Below are 22,599 nucleotides of genomic sequence, written 5' to 3' on the forward strand. Positions count from 1 at the left end.
ATATCCTATTGAAAGCCAATCATTTCGGGAGCATAAGAAAACAGCAGTCACGACAACCATCAAGACCGTGACAGGATATGGCAGTTTCTCTCAGTTGTTTTTCCTAAATCTTTAAAATCGTCATTGATAAGGCAAAGTAGGGAATTAAAGCAAATTTTTGATTTTTTCTCTCTAATAACCTATCCAGGTCTTCATCTTGACTCCCTGGAAAGTGGTGGCTAAACAGTTTTAAAGTTTCCATTGTTTATCAATACTTAGAGTCATTTATTAAAATATAGACATGGTCCATTATGAAAGAGCATGTTATGAGCTACTTAGCTCCAAGTCCTTGCGTCCATCTGACCTCCCCGATTTGGAGCTGCCACACTGAGTAAACTGTAGAAGAGACTGACCTCCCTGTAGGGGGAAATACGACAATCTAAGGAGAAAGAAGGCTTTCAGTCTCCAGCCTCCTACTCTGGATCCGACTTCTTCTGCAAACCATACCCTCTTACAAGCCCATAGGCCAAGACTTATGTACTACTGTATCTCTAAACAGGACCTTGCATCCTGAAGCCAAAATGTCATTCTTGGTCCCACAAAGGCGACAAAGCTCCGACAGACTCCTGCTCCCCCCGAAAAATACCCGTTTTCAGTTCCCAGGCTTTTGTAGGTTTCCTGCTGCAATGACTTTATACCTTACATTCCGAATGCCCAGTGTCTACAATAGCTCTGAGGCTTTTAGGATTATCTGGAATGGCAGATTCCCACAATGAATGGAATCTACCTCTGCAGCTTCCATAATGCCCAGAGGTTCTTTTCACAGAAGCCTCCGATACCAGCTTTCTAAGGTCACTGTCGGCCAAAGACCAAGGGTCACTTGGAAAGACTTTGATCAACCCTGTCCTCTCCAGAGATCTGTGCCTTCCCCTCTGAATTATTAAATTCTAGTCTGGCCTCACGTTTAAACCACTGCAATTAATGTTTGCCCCGCACCATACTCTTGAAACTTTGTTATTGCGGCTTTTTTATTCATGAGGCTCCTAAACGCCAGACCCACTGGGTTTCCTAGTGCAGAAGGCATAAGAACTGATGTCAATAAATTAACCCAAAGACCCAGAAATCAGTATCCTGATGCCTTCTGTCAGGAAAGCATACCAAATTGTGCGACATTATAAATGCAGCTTTTTACCTTCTGGGTCTTTGTGCAATGAAATCTTAGTCTGTAATTTCTTTAATACTTGACTTTTTTCTGAGTGGTTAGCAGTTTCATATACAATTAGGTTCATTTCCTTTATGTTTGTATTCAATTTGAGGGTTTTTTCATCTTTTTACATTTTTTTTGAATAAAGGAACATTGACATGGATTATAAAAGAGCTTTTCCCAAAAGCGTCTCATTCTCTTTCGTATCCCTTCAGCTTTATCGTCCATGCCCATCTCTTGCCGTGAAGCAGTTTCTTCAGTTGATGGTTCACCTTCTTGTATACGTTTTCTCAAAAATAAGCATAGGATTCTTTTTATTTATCAGTGTATTCCACAAATCACCATATATCAGATCATAGAGATTTTTCTCATAAGTTTCGCAGCTGAATAGTACTGCAGCACGTGCACATACAATGTTTATTTAACCTGTCATCTCTTCTTGGATATTTATGTTGTTTCCAAGGTTTGCTAGTAAAATAATAGTGCAATGAATAACCTTGTGTATTTGATTTTTTGCATTGTTAAAGATGAAACTGTAGAGAAATTTCTCAGAGAGAGATAGTTGAGTCAAAGGGTAAAGTATGTCTGGTTGTGTTAGTTACTGCCAAATTCTTCTCGGTAGAGGTTGTGTGATATTGCCCGACCACCAGCATTGTAGGGTTGGGGGGCAGTTCTTCCACAATTTTGCCATGAGAGTGTGATGTCAAGCTTTTGGATTTTTGCTGATGTGGTAGGTGAAGAATAGTATCTCAATATAGTGTTAATTTGCATTTCTTTTTTGTTAAAGGAAGTTGGGCATCTTTTCATGTGTAAAGGACAACTGTGTATACTTTTTGTGAACTGTCTATTCCTGACTCTTACACATTTTTCTATAAAGTTTTTAAGCTTTTTTTCCCTTCACTTTTTTATTAAGTTATACTTGGCAATGCAATATTATATCATACAATATTATATTAGTTTCAGGTGTACAACATAGTGATTTGACGTTTTTATACATTATGAAATAATCACCACAGTAAGTCTAATAAATCCATCACCATACAACATTATTACAATATTGTTGACTCTATTCCCAATGTGTACATTACATCCCTGTGACTTATTTATTTTTTAGCTGTAAGTTTGTACCTCTTAATCCCCTTAGCCTATTTCCTTCATCTCCCTACCCCTTTCCCCTCTGGAACCACCATTTTGCTCTCTGTGTCTATGTGTGTGTTTCTGTTTTGTTTTGTTTGTTCCTTTGTTTTGTTTTTTAGATTTCACATATGAGTGAAATCCTGTCATTTGTCTTCCTCTGTCTGACTTATTTCACTTAGTATAATACCCTCAAGGTCCATCCATGTTGTCACAAATGTCAAGATTTTATTCTTTTTTTACGGCCGAGTAGTATTCCTGTGTGTGTGTGTGTGTGTGTGTGTGTGTGTGTGTGTATACCACATCTTCTTTATCCATTCATCTATTGATGCACACAGGTTGCTTCCATATCTTGACTATTATACATAGTGCCACAATGAATATAGGGATGCATATATCTTTTCAAATTGATGTTTTCATTTTCTTTAGATAAGTACCCAGAAATGGAATTGCTGGAACCTACAGTAGTTCTATATTTAGTCTTTTGAGGAATCTCCAGACTGTTTTTCATAGTGGTTGCACCAACTTACATTCCTACCAAAAGTGCATGAATTTTCACTGCTATATGTTACAAATATTTTCTCTTGGTTTGTCGTTTATCTTTTAATATTGATTATGGTGTTTTGAATTGTACAGAGATTCCTTTTTGCTTTTCTGTAGTCAGATTTGTCAAGTTTGAGTCAGGTTAAGAAAGTCTTTACTCACACCCAGTTTATAAATTATCCTTAGTACTCATATTGTTTTCCACTGGGACCAATTTTCATAAATTGTATTTTCCTAAGAAATTATCCATTTAATTTAGATTTTCAATTTTCTTAGCATAGGTTTGTAGAAAAATTTGTGTTTATGATTGCTTTCCTTTTGTCATTTTTTTTTTTACTTCGTTATATGTGACATCTCTTTTTAATATTAAATTAGTGCTTATTTTGCTGGTTTTTAAAAGAAACAGCACTTCAATTGTTACTATTTTTCCATTTTCTACTATATGAATTTTTGCTTTTATCATTTATATTCCTTTCTTGTGTTTTGTTTTGTTTTGTTTTGTTCCTGGAGGGATTCCTTTATTGTTCTTTTTCTAGCTTTTTGAATTGGGAATTCACTTTTATTATTTCTAATCTTCCATATATATATATGTGTGTGTGTGTGTGTGTGTGTGTATGTATGTAATATATATATGCTATAAAATTTCCTCTGATCACTGTTTCTTTTCTACAGATTTTGCTACTGTTTTCACTCTCATTACTTTTAGAAATTCTACAATTTCAGTTTACATTTCCTCTTTGACACATGAGTTGTTTATTTAGAGTTTTCAATTTCTAGATGAAAGTTCCACTGATTATGATTTTAGTATTAATGTCTAAATTTTACTGCATTATGGTCAGAGATTATTGTTTGTATTATTTCTGCTTTGTAGAATTTAAGACTTTTGTAATTCAACATATAGACAATTTTGGAGAATGTCCCATGTGTAGTTGAGAAGAATATATATTCTCTATTATTGGGGTGTAAATAGAAAAAGAGATGAGGGGAGAACCAAAAGATTTGCCTAATTAATTATGCTGTATTTAGTTCTTCTTTACTTGTAATTTTGTCAACTTGACCTATCTTAGACTGGAGCAGTCTTAAGTATTTGTTACTAGTGTGTTTCTAGTTCCCTTTCAACTCCTATAGTTACCATTTTATAAAGATAATTTGTATTATTTGACATACAGATATTGAAACTGGTATGTCTTCATTATGAATTGTGACCTTTTTGTTATAAAGTAGTGTTCCTTGTCCTGGTTAATGCTTTTGACTTCAGTTCTGCAGACTGGCAGCGGGACTATACTCCCTGCTTGTATAAGTTTTTCCATTTGTCTGGCATATCTTTGCCCAACCCTTTCTTTTTAGCCTTTCTGAATCACTCTATTTAAATGTGTCTCTTCTTCACAACATGCAGTTGGGTTTTTCTTTATGAGCTAATTAGAAAATCTGAACAAGAGAAGTAAACTGCATTCATTTCTATGTTTTAATTGTCATATTGTTTTATGTTGTATTTATTGACCATACCATGTTATATTGACTGTGTTTCTCTATATAGTCTTTTTAGGTTGTGGGGGAGAGTTATTTGTTTCTTCCTTTTGGTATTTAGAACAGTTTGTATTTGTGTTTTTATGTTTGCCTTTATACTGATACCTTTTATGAGGCTCTTGTTCTTTTGTTAGCTTTAAATGGTATTCTGTGACTCCTATCTATTGCCTAAGCAACAGTCAGTGAGATCATTGGTCATTCTCTCCTTTTTATCTTCTCTCTTTTTTGTTTTATTTCAACAGTGTCTAAACATATAATCATTTCATTATTATTAGAATAATATCCTTGTTCCCACCTTTCTTCTACACTTAGATCCATAATTAAATGTCTTGAATGATACTATTAGTCCTTGCTACAGTCATCTCTTGGTTGAATTAAGTAATTAAGTTTGGTTTAATTAACATATGTAGGCACCTCAGGAAGGGTTCTTGGATGCAGTATTCCTTGAGTTCTTGCATATTTTATTTTATTTATTTTTTTATTGGGGTATAATTGCTTTACAATGTTGTGTTAGTTTCTGTTGCACAATGAAGTGAATCAGCTATATATATATCTATATCCCCTCCCTCTTGGACCTCCCTCCCACCCCCTCCCCCATCCCACCCATCTAGGTCATCACAGGCACCGAGCTGAGCTCCCTGTGCTCAGCTAGCAGGTTCCCACTAGCTATCTATTTTACACATGGTGGTGTATTTATGTCAAATCCCATCCCCCAATTCGTCCCACCCTCCCCTTCCACCACTGTGTCCACATGTCCATTCTCTACATTTACATCTCTATTCCTGCCCTGCATATAGGTTCATCTGTACCATTTTTCTAGATTCCACAAATACGCCTTAATATACGATATTTGTTTTTCTCTTTCTGACTTACTTCACTCTATATGACAGTCTCTAGGTCCATCCACATCTCTACAAATGACCCAATTTTGTTCCTTTTTATGGTTGAGTAATATTCCATTGTATATATGTACCACATCTTCTTTATCCATTCATGTGTCATTGGACATTTAGGTTGTTTCCATGTCCTGGCTATTGTAAATTGTGCTGCAGTGAACATTGGAGTACATGTGTCCTTTTGAATTATGGTTTTCTCTTGGTATATGCCCAGTAGTGGGATTACTGGATCATATGGTGGTTCTATTTTTAGTTTTTTAAGGAATCTCCGTATTGTTCTCAATAGTGGCTGTATCAATTTACATTCCCACCAAGACTGCAAGAGAGTGCCCTTTTCTCCGCACCCTCTCCAGCATTTATTGTTTGTAGATTTTTTGATGATGGCCATTCTGATCAGTGTGAGGTGATACCTCATCGTAGTTTTGATTTGTATTTCTCTAATAATCAGTGATGTTGAGCATCTTTTCATGTGCTTTTTGGCTATCTGTATGTCTTCTTTGGTGAAATGTCTAGGTCTTCCACCCATTTTTCAATTGGGTTCTTTGTTTTTTTGATATTGAGCTGCATGACCTCTTTGTATATTTTAGAGACTAATCCTTTGTCTGTTGCTTCGTTTGCAAATATTTTCTCCCATTCTGAGGGTTGTCTTTTTGTCTTATTTATGGTTTCCTTTTGTGCAAAAGCTTTTAAGTTTCATTAGGTCCCATTTGTTTATTTTTGTTTTTATTTTCATTACTCTAGGAGGTGGATCAAAAAAGATCTTGCTGTGGCTTATGTCAAAGAGTGTTTTTTCTATGTTTTCCTCTAAGAATTTTACAGTTTCCAGTCTTAGATTGAGGTCTTTAATCCATTTTGAGTTTATTTTTGTCTATGGTGGTAGGTAGTGTTCTAATTTCATTCTTTTACATGTAGCTGTCCAGTTTTCCCAGCACCACTTATTGACCAGGATGCCTTTTCTCCATTGTATGTTCTTGCCTCAGTTGTCATAAATTAGGTGACCATATGTGCATGCAGTTATCTCTGGGCTTTCTATCCTGAACCATTGATCTATATTTCTGTTTTTATGCCAAGACCATACTGTCTAGATTACTGTAGCTTTGTAGTATAGTTTGAAGTTGGGGAACCTGATTCCTCCAGCTCCATTTTTCTTTCTCAAGATTGCTTTGGCTATTCGGGGTCTTTTGTGTTTCCATACAAATTGTAAAATTTTTTGTTCTAATTCTGTGAGGAATGCCGTTGGTAGTTTGATAGAGATTGCATTGAATCTGTAGATTGCTTTGGTTAGTGTAGTCACAATATTGATTCTTCCAATCCAAGAACATGGTATATTTCTGCATCTGTTATGTCCTCTTTGATTTCTTTCATCAGTGTTTTACTGTTTTCTGAGTACAAGTCTTTTGCCTCCTTAGGTAGGTTTATTCCTAGATATTTTATTCATTTGTTGTGATGGTAAATGGGATTGTTTCCTTAATTTCTCTCTCTGATCTTTCATTGTTAGTGTATAAGAATGCAAGAGATTTCTGTGCATTCCTGCAACATTACCAAATTCATTGATTAATTCTAGTAGTTTTCTGGTGGCATCTTTAGGATTTTCTATATATAGTATCATTTTATCTGCAAACAGTGACAGTTTTACTTCTTCATTTCCAATTTGGATTCCTTTTATTTCTTTTTCTTCTCTGATTGCCGTGGCTAGGACTTCCAAAACTATGTTGAATAAGAGTGATGAAAGTGGACATCCTTGTCTTGTTCCTGATCTTAGTGGAAATGCTTTCAGTTTTTCACCATTGAGAATGATGTTTGCTGTGTGTTTGTCATATATGACCTTTATTATGTTGAGGTAAGTTCCATCTATGCCCATTTTCTGGAGTGTTTTTATCACAAATCGGTGCTAAATTTTGTCAAAAGCTTTTCCTGCATCTATTGAGATGATCATATGGTTTTTATTCCTTAATTTTTTAATATGGTGTATCACATTGATTGATTTGTGTATATTGCAGAATCCTCGCATTCCTGGGATAAACCCCACTTGATCATGGAGTATGATCCTTTTAATGTGTTGTTGGATTCTGTTTGCTAGTATTTTGTTGAGAATTTTTGCATCTGTGTTCATCAGTGATATTGGCCTGTAGTTTTCTTTCTTTGTGACATCTTTGTCTGGTTTTGGAATCAGGGTGATGGTGGCCTCATAGAATGAGTTTGGGAGTGTTCCTTCCTCTGTTATTTTTTGGAAGAGTTTAAGAAGGATGGGTGTTAGCTCTTCTCTAAATGTTTGATAGAATTCACCTGTGAAGCCATCTGGCCCTGGCCTTTTGTTTGTTGGAAAATTTTTAATTACAGTTTCAATTTCATTACTTGTGATAGGTGTGTTTATATTTTCTAATTCTTCCTGGTTTGGTCTTGGAAAATTGTACCTTTCCAGGAATTTTTCCATTTCTTCCTGGTTGTCCATTTTATTGGCATATAGTTGTCTATAGTAGTCTCTTATAATCCTTTGTATTTCTGTGGTGTCAGTTGTGATTTCTCCTTTTTCATTTCTAATTTTATTGATTTGCATCCTCTCCCTTTTTTTCTTGATGGGTCTCACTAAAGGTTTATCAATTTTGTTTATCTTTTCAAAGAACCAACTTTTAGTTTTATTGATGTTTGCTATTGTTTTCTTCGTTTCTCTTTCATTTATTTGTGCTCTGATCTTTATGATTTCTTTCCTTCTACTGACTTTGGGTTTTCTTTGTTCTTCTTTCTCTAGTTGCTTTAGGTGTAAGGTTATATTGTTTATTTGAGATTTTTCTTGTTTCTTGAGGTGAGATTGGATTGCTATAAACTTCCCTCTTAGAACTGCTTTTGCTGTGTCCCATAGGTTTTGGGTCATTGTGTTTTCATTGTCATTTGTTTCTATGTAGTTTTTTTAATTTCTTCTTTGATTTTTTCAGTGATCTCTTGGTTATTTAGTAGCACACTATTTAGCCTCCATGTATCTGTGTTTCTTACAGTTTTTTTTCCTGTAATTGATTTCTAGTCTCATAGTGTTGTGGTCAGAAAAGATGCTTGATACGATTTCAATTTTCTTAAATTTTCCGAGGCTTGATTTGTGACCCAAGATATGATGTATCCTGAATAGTGTTCCATGTGCACTTGAGAAGAAAGTATATTCTGCCACTTTTGGGTGGAATGTCCTATAAATATCAATTAAATCTATCTGGTCTATTGTGTCATTTAAAGCTTGTGTTTCCTTATTTATTTTCCGTTTGGATGATCTGTCCATTGCTGTAAGTGGGCTGTTAAAATCCCCTACTATTATTGCATTACTGTCAATTTCCCCTTTTATTGTTGTTAGCATTTGCCTTATGTATTGAGGTGCTCCTATGTTGGGTACATAAATATTTATAATTGTTATATCTTCTTGGATTGATCCCTTGATTATTATGTAGTGTCCTTCCTTATCTCTTGTAACAGTCTTTATTTTAAAGTCTATTTTATCTGATTAGAGTATTGCTACTCCAGCTTTCTTTTGATTTCCATTTTCATGGAATATCTCTTTCCATCCCTTCACTTTCAGACACATTCAAACTGAAAGTGAAGGTCTGAAATGGGTCTCTTATAGACAGCATATATATGGGTCTTGTTTTTGTATCCATTCAGCCAGTCTGTGTCTTTTTGTTGGAGCATTTAATCCATTTACATTCAAGGTTATTATTGACATATATGTTCCTATTACCATTTTCTTAATTGTTTGGGTTTGGTTTTGTGGGTCTTTTTTCTCCTCTTGTGTTTCCCACCTAGAGAAGTTCCTTTAGCATCTGTTGTAAAGCTGGTTTGATGGTACTGAATTCTCTTAGCTTTTGCTTGTCTGTAAAGCTTTTGATTTCTCCGTCGAATCTGAATGAGATCCTTGCTGGGTAGAGTAATCTTGGTTGTAGATTTTTCTCTTTCATCACTTTAAGTATATCCTGCCACTCCCTTCTGGCCTGCAGAGTTTGTGCTGAAAAATCCACTGATAACCTTATGGGGGTTCCTTTGTTTTTTATTTTTTGCTTTTCCCTTGCTGCTTTTAATATTTTTTCTTTGAATTTAGTTTTTGTTAGTTTGATTAATATGTGTCTCAGTGTGTTTCTCCTAGGGTTTATCCTGTATGGGACTCTCTGTGCTTGTTGGACTTCGGTGACTATTTCTTTTCCCATGTTAGGGAAGTCTTCCACTATAATCTCTTCGAATATATTCTCAGACCCTTACTTTTTCTCTTCTTCTTCTGGGACCCCTATAATTCAAATGCTTGTGCGTTTACTGTTGTCCCAGAGGTCTCTGTGATTGTCTTTAATTCTTTTCATTCTTTTACCTTTATTCTGCTCCTTGGAAGTTATTTCCATCATTCCATCTTCCAGCTCCCTTATTCGTTCTTCTGCCTCAGTTATTCTATTATTGATTCCTTCTAGTGTATTTTTCATTTCATTTATTGTGTTGTTCATCTCTGTTTGTTCTTCAGTTCTTCTAGGTCTTTGTTAAACATTTCTTGTATTTTCTCTATCCGTACCTCCATTCCATTTCTAAGATTCTGAATCATCTTTACTATCATTACTGTGAATTCTTTTTTAGGTAGGTTGCCTATTTCCTCTTCATTTATTTGGTCTTGTAAGTTTTTCCTTGCTCCTTCATCTGTGACATATTTTTTCGTTGTCTCTTTTTTTTTTTTTTTTTTTTGATGGGTGGGATTGTGTTACTGTTTTACTCGTTGTTTGGCCTGAGGCTTCCAGCACTGGAGTTTGTAGGCTGTTAGGTAGAGCTGGGTCTTGGTGCCAAGATGAGGACCTCCAGAAGACCAAACTCCAATGAATATTCCCTGGGGTCTGAGGTTGTCTGCTATTCTAGTGGTTCGGATTCAGAGCTCCCACTGCAGGAGCTCAGGTCTGACCCCGAGCTCATTAACTAAGATACCACAAGCTGTGTGGGGCAGCAAAAAAAAAAAAAAAAAGAAAAAAGAGAAAAAGGAGCAGAACAATAACAACAAAAAGTAAAAAATGAAGATTAGAAAACTAACAGATATCTTAGAAAAAATAAAAATATAGATGAAACAACAACCAGAAGGTAAAACAGAACCACAATAGCAAAAAAGAGAAGGAAAAAAAAAAAAAGCCAGAAAAGGCCTTGGCTGTGGGGGCAGGGCTTAGGCAGGGGCAGGGTTTGAGTTGTGGGTGGGGCCTATGCTTAGGACCCACAGGGCCAGAAAAGGCCCTGAGGGGGCGGGGCTTTGGCTCAATGCAGCAGGAGGGGCCCAGGAGTGCCTCTGGCCTTGGAGGGTGCATGACCTGGTCCGGGACCCCAGCAGGCTCACTGGGCCCAAGTGGGTGGGGGAAACACTAGGCGCATTACCCAAACATAGGCACATTATCCCAGAGGGTCCCTCCCCATTGGCCTCTTTTCTTCTTCTCCCCACCTTCCTCCTATGCCACTAGGACCCACGCGGCCGGAGGGGGTCCCAGAAGCAGGGGACCAGAACCAGAAGCCCAACAGGCTTCCCAAGGCCTAGTGGGCTGGGGAAACACCTGCAGTGCTTCCCCTGATCCCCTGGTCCTGGAGGGTCTCCCCCAGTCAGCCTCTCCTCCTCTTCTCCCATCCTCCCTCCCTCCTATGACCCTAGGACCCCTACAGATGGTGGGGGCCCAGGAGAACTGAGGAACAGGCCCGGGAGCCTAGCAAGCTTCCCGGGCCCCAAGTGGGTGGAGGAAATGCCCTCTGCGCCTCCCCTGATCCTCCAATCCTTGAGGTCCCTTCCCCGTCCGCCCCTCCTCTTCTCCCCCCGCCTCCCTCCTACGCAGCCCAGAGGGGGACCCGGAGAATGGACCAACACGGCCCAGACCAACACGGCCCAGAGGGGGCCCCGGAGAATAGACGACCAGGCCCAGGAGCCCAGCAGGTTTCCCAGGGCCTGAGTGGGTGGGGTAAACACCCTCCACACCTCCCCAGATCCTCCGAGCCCCCTGAGAGTCCCTCCAGGTGAGGGAACTCCTCCCCTCTCTCAGGCACCACTCAGGGGTGTTGGTCCTATCCGGCCTCCACTTCTCCTCCCCCCTCACTCCACCCCACATCCTACCAGGTTGCTCGGGGTTTCCTCCCATCTCTGTGGTCATCAAAGTCCCCCACCAGCGTCCCTCTTGCATATTTTAAATTTGTGTGTGTGTGTGTGTGTGTGTGTGTGTGTGTGTGTTGATACTGTTGATTGGCTGGATATAAAATCCTTGGTTCACTCTTTCTTTGAGATTCCTTAAAATGCTGCTTCATTATTGTCTAGCTATGTATATTATTCCAGAGATGTGATATCAACTTGATTTTTTTTTTTTTTTTTATTGTAAGGAACTTACCTTTTAGTCAGTTTTTCCTCTATAATTTAAGTCTAATGGCTAACTGATAGCTATTACGTTGGATTTGACTGTTCTGGGACAATGTTTCAAGTACTTGGACAGCCCTTTCAATGTAGAAATATATGTAGTTATTTTATTTCTGGAAATTCTTCTGGATTATAGTTTTAAGTATTAGTTCTAATATTTTCGTCTTTATGTATTCCAATTATACATATACTGGATTATCTTTGCCTGTGTTCTATATTGATGACTTCATTCTGATTCTTTTTACTATTTGTTTATTTCATTTTGTTCTCTTGGCTATTGCCATGTCTTTCCTCTGTGGTCCTTATTATAATTCCAACTGAATTGATTCTCTCTTGGGCACCTTGTAATTTAGTTTTAATTTCAAAGATTCTTTTTTTTTTAATTTATTTTCTCATTTTAGTCAACTCTTCTATCTTTCTGTTCTTTGTCCATTTCTGAACTTTTAAATTTCTGATTCAAAATGTTGTTTTATATTTATAAATGCTTGTTTGAAAATATCTTGAGATTTCATTACAGTTTTCTCATTTGTGTTTTTGTTTATGCTTGAAGGAGGATAATACTTTTTTATTAGTCATATCGCTTTGACTCTCATTTCTGATTTCTTATAATAACCTTGTATGAATATTATCTACTTTCTATTTATTTTAATTTTTTTCCTAAACCGGCAATAACAGTTTTGTATAAGCAAAAATAAAAGAGTTCGGTAGGTTACTACATTCTTAGTCCATGAGCACCCTCTTCTGTTTATTTTGTGAAGTACTAATTTTTAGTAGATGATATATTTTTTTTGCAGAGGGAATAGTTGGTATGTCTTATGATCTTATGATTCTTTTTTTGTTTCTTCAGACACAACAGAAGTTGTGATTCTTACCTCATGATTCTTTCCTATCATAACCAAATTTCCATGGGCCATTTCCTCTTTCAACATCATTTCCCTCTTCTTCTTAAGAAGTGCCTTCCTAAGACTCCATCTCTCATTCTGCTCACTTTCAAACCTCTTTTTTTCGGTTCCCCAGTAGCTGTGTTCTGATCAACCATGTCTGTTAACATTTTCCAATTCAGGACAGGACTTTATCTTTCTGAGGGTGATTTTGTCTGTTCTTCTGCCCCTGGGCTCCTTGCTCCCTCTCTTCTTTTCTGCACACTCTCCACCTGACTTTCTGATCCAGAATGGGCTCTTGAGCTGGTTCTGCTAGATTGGGGTATTTATGTCTCTACCTACATATACCTTTTCAAGTTCATAGTATTTTCTTTCTCCTAATTATGTTGTAGATGTGGGTTATAGATGGTTTTACTGTTCTCTTAGTGGATATTTATGGTTTTCTGGGTAAGTGGAGAGGATAAAATTTAGATATCAGCCTTTACATTATAGGAGCCCAGCATGTTTCAATAAAGAATCTTAAGTGGATGATGATGATAAATAAATCAATAGATGGATTAATATAGACTTACTGAAATTAAGAGGAAACTGGAGATGTATATTTGAAGTCCTAACATATAGTTGTTTCCCAGATCTTTCACTATGGCCAGACCTTTCTCCAAAGCTCTAGGAATTTAAAAAACAAAACCAAACAACCAAAAAAAAAACCACCTACTAGATTCATCACTTTTTCACCTTCTAGCACAGCTTGCAAACTTAAACCAAATATGACTCTTTCTGAATCTTTACCAGACAGCATCCTTTTTTTGTGTCATGCCTTTCTGCCACCACTTCTTGTCACCGTCTCAAATATATTACTCTGTCATCTTTAAGTTAACATTGCAAAAGTTCACATTTATATTTGACAACTTTTTTTCCAGGTAGAAAAGGGCCCCTGAATACCCAAAACATTATTGAGCACACCTTTCTTTATATATCAATATCTGTCAGAAAAAACTTATACATTTTCTACTCAAATTTGGTAAGATACATTAAGGAATAAATTTAGTTGGAATTTGTTTGTGCCATTGTATGTTTTATCAACAACAACCCCGTGAAATTGTGGTCAATACTTTTAAAACCCATTATAATACTGGGGTAATGAAATACTCAGGCTGAATCCACATGGTAACATGAATTAAATGCCAGTGTTGTAAAATACAAATCAGCTAGTTCTCCTTTCCACTGTAAAAGATAGTAAAACTCCTATACCCAGGCCCATGAATGAAGACTTGTTAGCCTATATTTCCATGATATCAACTGGGTTTGTGCTCTTGCATGTAGACACTCTCTGAGGAAGATGAAAAAGAGAACATACAGGAACAATTTTTATTTTCAATTTTAGGTTCTAAAGTTTGTTGTTTTGTTTGATTGTTTATTTTTGTGACTGAATGGAATAAAATTCTCTGGTAAATAGGAGCAAATTTGAGTCCTGACACACAGAAAAAGGTCTGGAAGTATACACTCTCAACTCTATCTTTATGTAGGGAAATGGGACTGTGATTAACATATCATTCTTTTAAGGATTTTGTTAAAAACAAGAATGAATTCAGAATTTACTTTTATAATTATACTCCTTGGGAGCAAAAGTTAAATGACTTTTCCAGGGAAATTTAGTTATATTTCCCTATTCATATACTGTGTATACAGCAAAAATCTAATAAAAATTGTAGGAAAAGATTTTAATATGGGTAGTAGCTTTCACTATATTGCATATTATTCTACCTAGGGAACTTTTATATGTTTCTTATGTTCTCTTGTGATGTCATCACCTCTAAAGCACAATAGCAAGAGGCTAAATTTTTTTAAGAAAGCAAGTCCAAATAAAATAACATAGGATTGAAGGAAATGGTCCCCCATGCTGGTCCCTGTTCCTGTCTCCAAAATCTTAGTACTTAGTATGCTTTCTAAATTGGTCCACCTTCCTGGCTTTTTAAGCTGCCCACCAGGATGGGCCTTCACACAACCTTTATGAATTAATGTAACCCATGCTATGACCCATACAAGATGCTGCCTCCCAGGAAAGGAACAAAACCGGACTCCAGATTTTGAACTCATGTTACTGAATTTGTATCTCTAGGATTCAAGATGCAGTAACACTTAAACATGAACATAGCATTTACTTAGTTTTTCCAGTGAGCAGAAAGATAGGCAACAGGAAAAAAAAAAAAAAAGGTAAAATAGCAAAATTAAAAGTTACTTTCTTGGAAATATCTATTAAAAGTCAATATAAAAGAAGACTATAAATGCAGAAATCCTACATCCTCATTTTGTTTAAAAATTTAACACTATCCAAATTAATTCAGTGTTATATGTATCTGATTGAATATTAATAAAGTGTGAGTAGAAGTCATCTAATCAATAGTGAGAGTTGGTGAAGTAGCTTTTTTCAGTTATTTTTCATTTTGAAATTATTTTAGGTTTCAGAAAAACTACAAAAATAGTACAAAGCGTTTCTACGTACCTTTCACCTCACTTCCCCTAATATTAACATCTTTCATAAGCACAATTATTGATGTCAGGAAATTAACATTCACGTAGACTAGTAACTAATCTACAAGTCTTATTTGGTTTTTACCAGTTGTCTCACTAATGTCCTTTTTCTGGTCCAGGACCTAATCCAGATCCCACCCTGCATTTACTCTTCGTGTCTCCATGGTCTCCTCTACACACTATGACGATACCTCAGTTAGGCTTTCTGTTTCATGACCTTGACACTTTTGAAGAGTACTGGCCAGTTATTTTCTAGAATGTTCCTCCATTTGTGTTTGCCGAATGTGGCTCTGTGTCTACAAATGGGGCACAGCCCCCAGCCATACCTGATTATTATGTGAGTGGGCTCTTGACCTGAGGACAGACATTGCAGTGATCTGCCGGGCTAAGTAACTTGGATCTATTTTGAAGAAAACGAACTGGATTAATGAATTAGGGTGGATGCAGGGGAGGAGCCTGGGTACAGAATTGGGAAACTCAGAGATCAAAGTAGTGAGATAGTGTATCTTAGGTTCCTTATAGCTTTTCAGTATTTGGGTCCCATTTCCATAAGAAATACTATCCTTGGATTCTACAAGTTTCCCAGCTGTAGCCTGAAAAATGTTTTTTTTGAGCTAATAAAGGAGTCCCAGTTTTCTGCAACAAAAATGGACCTAACAAATAAATAAGTAAATAAATAAGAATTGGACAGAGCGAGTAAATAAAAGGAAGAGCATGGTGGCTGTGGCAGAATCCAGGCTGAACTAGATGCCTCTTTAATTTTTGATTCTATTAAAGTTTTATGAAGCTTATATGACTGACTACAAATTAACCTAGACATTTTCACAGACTTTTTGCAGAGTGGATCACTATAGGAATGTCTAATCACTGAATTTTCCCCATGGTTCCATGGCCTGAAGATAATCTCAATTACAGCAGTTCTTAATACAGCATTAACCTTGCTGATCTCAAGTGTTTAGTTGTCTTTGTTGCATAGTATAGGTTATGCTTTCATTAGTATGACCTTAATCATCTGCGAATTTGTCAGGTATCATTGAATACAGTATTCCAAATAACCCAGGACCCAAGAGTTCCAAGCTGCATACTTGCTTGGTTGGGCAAATAGTACAAAATTGGAAATTCTTTTTTCTCGTTTCCTAGCTTAATTTTAAAAAGAAGCAATTGGTTTTTAAAAACGAATTAAAGTCCAGATAGCTAATTTTTCACAGTGAAAGATGGTTCTTAACTGTCTTAACTTTTCATCATATAGATGTATACTCTTCAGTTAATCTTAAGAATTTATTTTATGACTTGGCTTTTCATGAGTTAATAATCTTAAGAATTTATTTTATGACTTGGCTTTTCTTTGCCACTCTGGAAGAATGTCATTAAGGGGAATACACACAAACACATGTCCACATATACATGCACGTGCATACACACAAACATATATACATACACATTCCTATATATATACACACACACACACACAAATACACAATTTTAAGCATTGGTTGTAGACTTTTATACCTATTCTGTCATATTTACAAATGAACCAGTGTGTGTATTCTAGTACTTGTTTCTTGTAACATTCATCCATCAATCCTGTGCAGATCTTGTAAATGAAATGAATGACAGCTCTTTGTAACAGGTTAGAGCTACAGTGTATCATTTTGTCTCAAATTGTGAGTCAAGGACCACTTACTAGTTCATCTTAAAGTATAAATATTTATAATATATAACTTTGTTTAGGCATGAATTAATAGTTTATTTTGGAAATATGAAATAAGCAAACAAACTATATTAATATCTTATGAAAAGCAAATCAGATTCCCCCTAAATTCTGAAGAACACTTCATGATGGCAAATGGGAAAGAATGCCAATGAATTGTTCCCAGAACCTTTGGCACTGTAAATCCACAAAGATAAAGAATCAATGAACTGTATACTTCGGAGATACATTGCTTAGAATTAGTAATTTACTCAAAAAAAGAGCCAAAGATAAGGAATAAGTGAAGGAATAGATTACACTGTAAAAGATAATTTTTAAAATTTGACCATGAAATGCTTCCATTTGGCAGTGCCATTAAGAAGTAGGAATAGTATTCATAAAACTAACCATGTTAGGCTTTTACTCTGAAAATTATTAAATATTATTATTTTACATATTATTGTATTCATGAGGTGATATTAAACCTATTATATATATGAATCCATGTATTCAGCCATATTAATAATAAATATTCATAATATCAATTCTTGTCCTCTGTATATTCTTTTACTTAAGCTACTTGTAAAAGGCACTCAGTAGATGTTTGTCAAATGGATTTTTCTTTTTAATAGCCAAATTCTCCAGTAGCTTGGGCAATTTGGTAAAAACCATCTGGATAGTTATTCTCATTAGTTTAAATTAAGTATTGTTTATGCTGTATTAAACAGAGTGCCTAAATTGATATCTGAATTGGCTAAGGTCTCTGGAACCAAAGTACAGGGTTTTTAAATCCTGAGTTGTTGTTTAGATAAAATGAGTTAGTGCATGGAAAACCCATCAGTATCTGGACCATAGTAAATACTCAGTAATATTCTTATTATAATTTTAAGAAATTATAAAAATTTCTTAAGATACTTCACAATTTGGTGTTGTATATTTATTAATATATGACTAATCCAAAAATTATTAAACCAAGTCATAGCCTAGACATTATAGTTTAAAAAAAATAAATAAACTTGAAAAATTTCTTCAGTATTTAAGCTAAGCTCCAATGATAGAAGCCATAAAGGAAAACACTGAGAAATTTACCAATCAAAAATTAAAACAACTACGTTGAAGAAAATGTTCAACAAAATTAAAATCTAAGCAAACTCTTAAAAACATATATGCAACATATGTAACAAAGGACTAATACTCTTAATAAGTAAAAAAAAAAAAAACTCTTATGAATGGATTTATAAAAATAAGAAATGTACAGAAGAAAAAACAGTTGCCCAAGGATGAACAAATAAAAAATGTTGAAACTAACTAGAAATCCAAGAAAGGCAAATTAAAACAACTATGAGATACTATTTAAAAAACAATTTTGTTGATTTTTAAAATAATGATATACAGTATTTTATCTGCATATCCAGAATTCAAAAGCTCTAAAAACTGCCTTTTATACTCATTTGGCAGCAAAAGGTAACCTGACCTGGACATGCTGGCAGACCAGTGCTAACTGATGTGAAGTGGTTCTTTTTTGTGCCTCTTAGTGAGAATCACATGGTTTGGGCTGCTTAAATACTCATGGCTTTGATTATAAAGTGCTTTTTCAGACTCTGCTTGAGGTGTTATGGAACAGAATGCATTTGCTTCGTGTTATCCTTCTAAAATCAGAAAAATTATGAATTTCAAAACCTCTCTGTCCCAAAAAGTTTTGGATGAGGAATTATGGACCTGTATTTAATTTGATGGTACAGAGAAACAAAGTCAATTCATAAACTCCCAGTGAAGTTATAAATTGGTTCTCTTTTGTGAGTGGATGGCAACAACTTGGATATAAATATAGATATACATTTATCAAAAGCCATAAAAGGGTACATGCCCTTTAATCTGAAATTTTACCTCTAGGAATTTATCATGACTAAATTACTGGGAAAATGATGAAAGATTTAGGCTTTAGTAAGTCCAACACAGATGATATATAACTGGAAAGTCCCAAATGTTCAATAATAGAAGATTGGTGAGATTACACAGGCTCTGGCCACACCCCACACGACTACTGTCCACTTTAAAAGTGATATTGTGCAGTAACACTCATTCACATTGAAGATGCCCTTGATATTTTGTTAGGTAGAAATACCAGGCTGTAAAAATAATATGCACTATATGATCTAGTGTCTTTAAAAATTATATATACACACACACACACTTATCTCTGGATGGCAGGATTGCAGGTGATTCTAATTTTCTTTTATAACTGTGCTTGTCTATGGTGAAAATGTGTTACTACTTATAAAAATAAAACTTTTAAGTGTCATTTAAACATATTACTTAGAGCATGTCAATATATCTTACTTAGATTTCAAGTTATATATGTATTATTAATGTATATGAGGAAAACTAGAATATTCTTCATATTTATAGGAGTTAATAATTATAAAGGCTTAGTGTATTTGGAAGGAGTATCATAACACAAAGCCTGGTCTTCAAATAACATGTTTTTGCTTAAAGTAGCTTTTATTGTATTGTTGATATTTTAACATGTGTTTATTAAAATTTGCTGTGGAGAATTGAAAATATGAACCATATTGTCAAGGAAAGTGTGTTTAGAATTTTAGACTTTATACAAAAATATACCCAAAGAGTTTATTGGCAGTATTCAAATTCTGACCCATGGAGAGAGAAAAGCAAGCTAACCATCTCGAATAGTGGGGTGTCAATTGAGAATGTATAATGTCTTTGTTTCAGTCATCAGAAACAATTTGCTATTCTCAGAAATATATTTTGAAAATAGGCTCTTTATCCTGAAATGCTCCTTTTAACAATACAAATAAATGAGAAAGCTGTATGCTCTTTCAGGAAAGCGATTTGCCTTCTGTATTACCTTGAGTGGTGATAACATGATAGCGTGCCATTCTACTGCTTGGCGTGGGATAAACAGCTAGACCCAGCAGTAGATCTGCAGAGAAGAGAGTTCTGTGTTTTAAGTGCCAATTTTCAAGTCAGTGCTTCTTATAGTCCCTACAATATGCATTTGAAATTTAGTGCTGACGCTGAATGCTTTATTCCACTTTAGTAGACTATTTCTGCAAGCCACGAACAATTAAATTATATTACTTTTTATTAGAAATAGTGTTATCTGTTACTTACTGAAAGAAATAACTCTTTATTTTTCAGAGCTTCCATATGGCTGGGAAAAAATCGATGATCCCATATATGGCACTTATTATGTTGAGTAAGTCTCTAAGTTTGATATTAACTTGTTATTAATGTGTTGTGAAATTGTGTTATTATTTCATTTATTGAGCTTGTGTGGCTAACAGTCCCTTTATTCCTTTGTCATCTTACTTTGAAGTACCCACAAAGACTCTAGCAGCACTAGCTAGCTGTCTCTTGCTCTCCAGCTGGCTAATTTGTCATTCCTTTCTTTGACTCATGATTCTAAAACACCAGTTGGAAAAATGTGTTTCACACTGTCCTCTAAATGAGTGATAATTAAAGACATCAAAGTAAATGCCCTTCATTTTGCAATCAAAATGTTGGGAGCTGACTAGTTGTGTAAAAGAGATACTCTATTAAACCAGATTTCAGAGTCAATTAAATGAAGCAACCATACTTGCCAGTTGAGGGATGAAATAAAATTAAGATGGTTTTTTTTCTCTCTTTTAAGGCCTCATTTTAAATCAAGAGTATTTTTTCTGTAGATTGGACTTTTATGTTATCTATTGGAGGTTTCATTACCTTAATGTATGTATCTTAGCATAATATGAGTTACCCCTCTATGCATCCTTTTATTCAGGATAAAGCCCCTATTAGGGATTCAGTTATATACACATTTTTTTCTTAGGAAAATCAAATAATATTCATAATTTTCAAAAGTTAAGTACGTGACTTACTTTTCCAGAACCGCTCTTCTGATAGAGAAATTTTTATTTTTTATCTATTGTGTCACGTTGTTAATGTTATTTGGGTAAATAACAAAACCAGATACCCAAGAAATGCAGAGGCTGAAAAACTAAAGATGTTCTCACTCTCCATCAAGATCTAACTCTGTTTTCTCCAATCATATTCTGTTTAGCAATAATAATCTAGATGGTAGAGGATTACAGACTAATGGCATTATTGCTAAATTGTTTTTGTAGTAAATTGTTCGAATTGTTACTGAGCTTTTACGAAGTGTCAAGCCCTTCTCTGCACTGGGGAGGTGCTGATGAGGACGACCTGTGTGCTCCCTGCCCTTGAGCAACTCCTTCATGAGCACTTGTCTTGAACAGTTTGACCCACCATGTTCATCTGGAAAAGCCCCAATTTTGGCACCACAGTCAGTCATTTCCAGTGAAGGTGAATTCACTTCCTTTGCCAAATGCAATTTTCTAACATAGTATCTAATTCTCTAACGTCATGTAGACACTCAATAGATGCAAAAATTAAGATATGTACATGGAGGTATCACTAATTGCAAAAATAAAGGGAAATCCCTTGTAAATAGTTATAAGGCTCCTAGTCCTACTACATTGCTCATCAATTAAAATACACATATATTTTAATAATAATAATGTAGCTGCAGCTCCTGGTTAAATGTATCAACATTAAAGGTTTTCAATAGGTGCTACTTTGTCTTAATTTGTTGAATTAGACTGTCCCTTGCCTAAACCTATTACATCTGAAATCCACGCTATTTCCATGTAAGGAAAGAGAATGGAGGTATGTGACATACCAGATCTCATCTTTAATACACTTCCTTACAGAATTCATTGAACAAGAACCTTCTCCTAAGTTTAGATATTGGCAAACTCCATAAAGAGCCAGATAACAAATATTTTAGGGCACCAAATGGCCTCTGTCACAACTGTTCAACTCTGCTGTTGTAGCTTGAAAGCAACCATAGGCGACACTTAAATGAACGGGTGTAGTATGTTCCAGTAAAACTGTATTAACAAAAACAGGTAGCTGGCCAAATTTGGCATGCAGAACATGGTTTGCTGACCCTTGCCCTATTCGAAATCTTCAGATTCTTCTTCCGTGTCCTCAACTGCTTTCCAATGTGAGAAACAGTATTTAAGTCAAACCTTCTTTCTCTGTCTAAGTATCACAGAGGTGAGAGACCCACATGACCGAAAGCAATGCATCCTACCTTCTTGATCATCGAGGCGTGTGCTCTTCACGTAAAGATCTGCTGCTGGTAGTTAATTAATGAATTGGACATTAGCTATAAGCCTAAAAGAAAATGGTCCTCATTATCATTACATTTCACATGGTTTACTTTGGACTTGTTTTTCTTAAATTACATTTCTTTCTACATTTCTTCACTTCATTTTTCATGTATCATCACCATAGTCAGAAAATTATTCATAATTTAGTCAGTTATGTCTTATATAATTAGATCAGACTAACACATTTAATAGTTTTAGATTTCAGGTGATTGTGAGGTCTTAGATACAGGTCATAGTGAGTCAAATAGTTTAACTTCCTTCAGACTGCATCCAGTTCTACTATTTGTCATGGCTTTTTCCCCATTACATGGTTCCATAAGGTATCCCAATAGCAATAGTTAGGTGTGTGTGTGTGTATCAGACCAATCAAAAAATTGAGACAGATAATCCAAACCTCCAGATAATTTTAAGTAGAACTATAGGCCAATATTTCTTAGAAATGTCTTTTGGAAAAGAATAATCAAAATAATTAAAATACCTCAACTTGTAAACATTATATGTTTACATTATATAATGGGTTCTCTGTAGAGCTATCATTTTTGGTGTTTAATTACATACCGAATTACACAATTAGAGATCTGGTTACAAAATAGGAAAAACATTCCACCTTCCTCCCAAGTGGCACAAAAGCCT

The 22,599-nt window shown here is 35.4% G+C and overlaps 1 protein-coding gene across 11 annotated transcripts in view; it reads left to right on the forward strand.

Annotated features, from left to right (window-relative positions):
* The window catches only part of MAGI2 (membrane associated guanylate kinase, WW and PDZ domain containing 2), a 1,337,104-nt gene that overhangs the window by 982,679 nt on the left and 331,826 nt on the right, over positions 1–22,599 (forward strand). For all 11 annotated transcript variants that reach the window (XR_009505080.1, XM_059934073.1, XM_059934076.1 and 8 more), the window contains exon 7: positions 19,931–19,988. Coding sequence is in view for 10 of the 11 variants with exons in the window: in XM_059934073.1 (XP_059790056.1) it covers positions 19,931–19,988 (58 nt within the window). In the remaining variant the exon portion in view is untranslated. The remainder of the gene's footprint in view (positions 1–19,930; positions 19,989–22,599) is intronic.

Source organism: Balaenoptera ricei, chromosome 9 (assembly GCF_028023285.1).
Source record: "Balaenoptera ricei isolate mBalRic1 chromosome 9, mBalRic1.hap2, whole genome shotgun sequence".
NCBI lineage: Eukaryota > Metazoa > Chordata > Mammalia > Artiodactyla > Balaenopteridae > Balaenoptera > Balaenoptera ricei.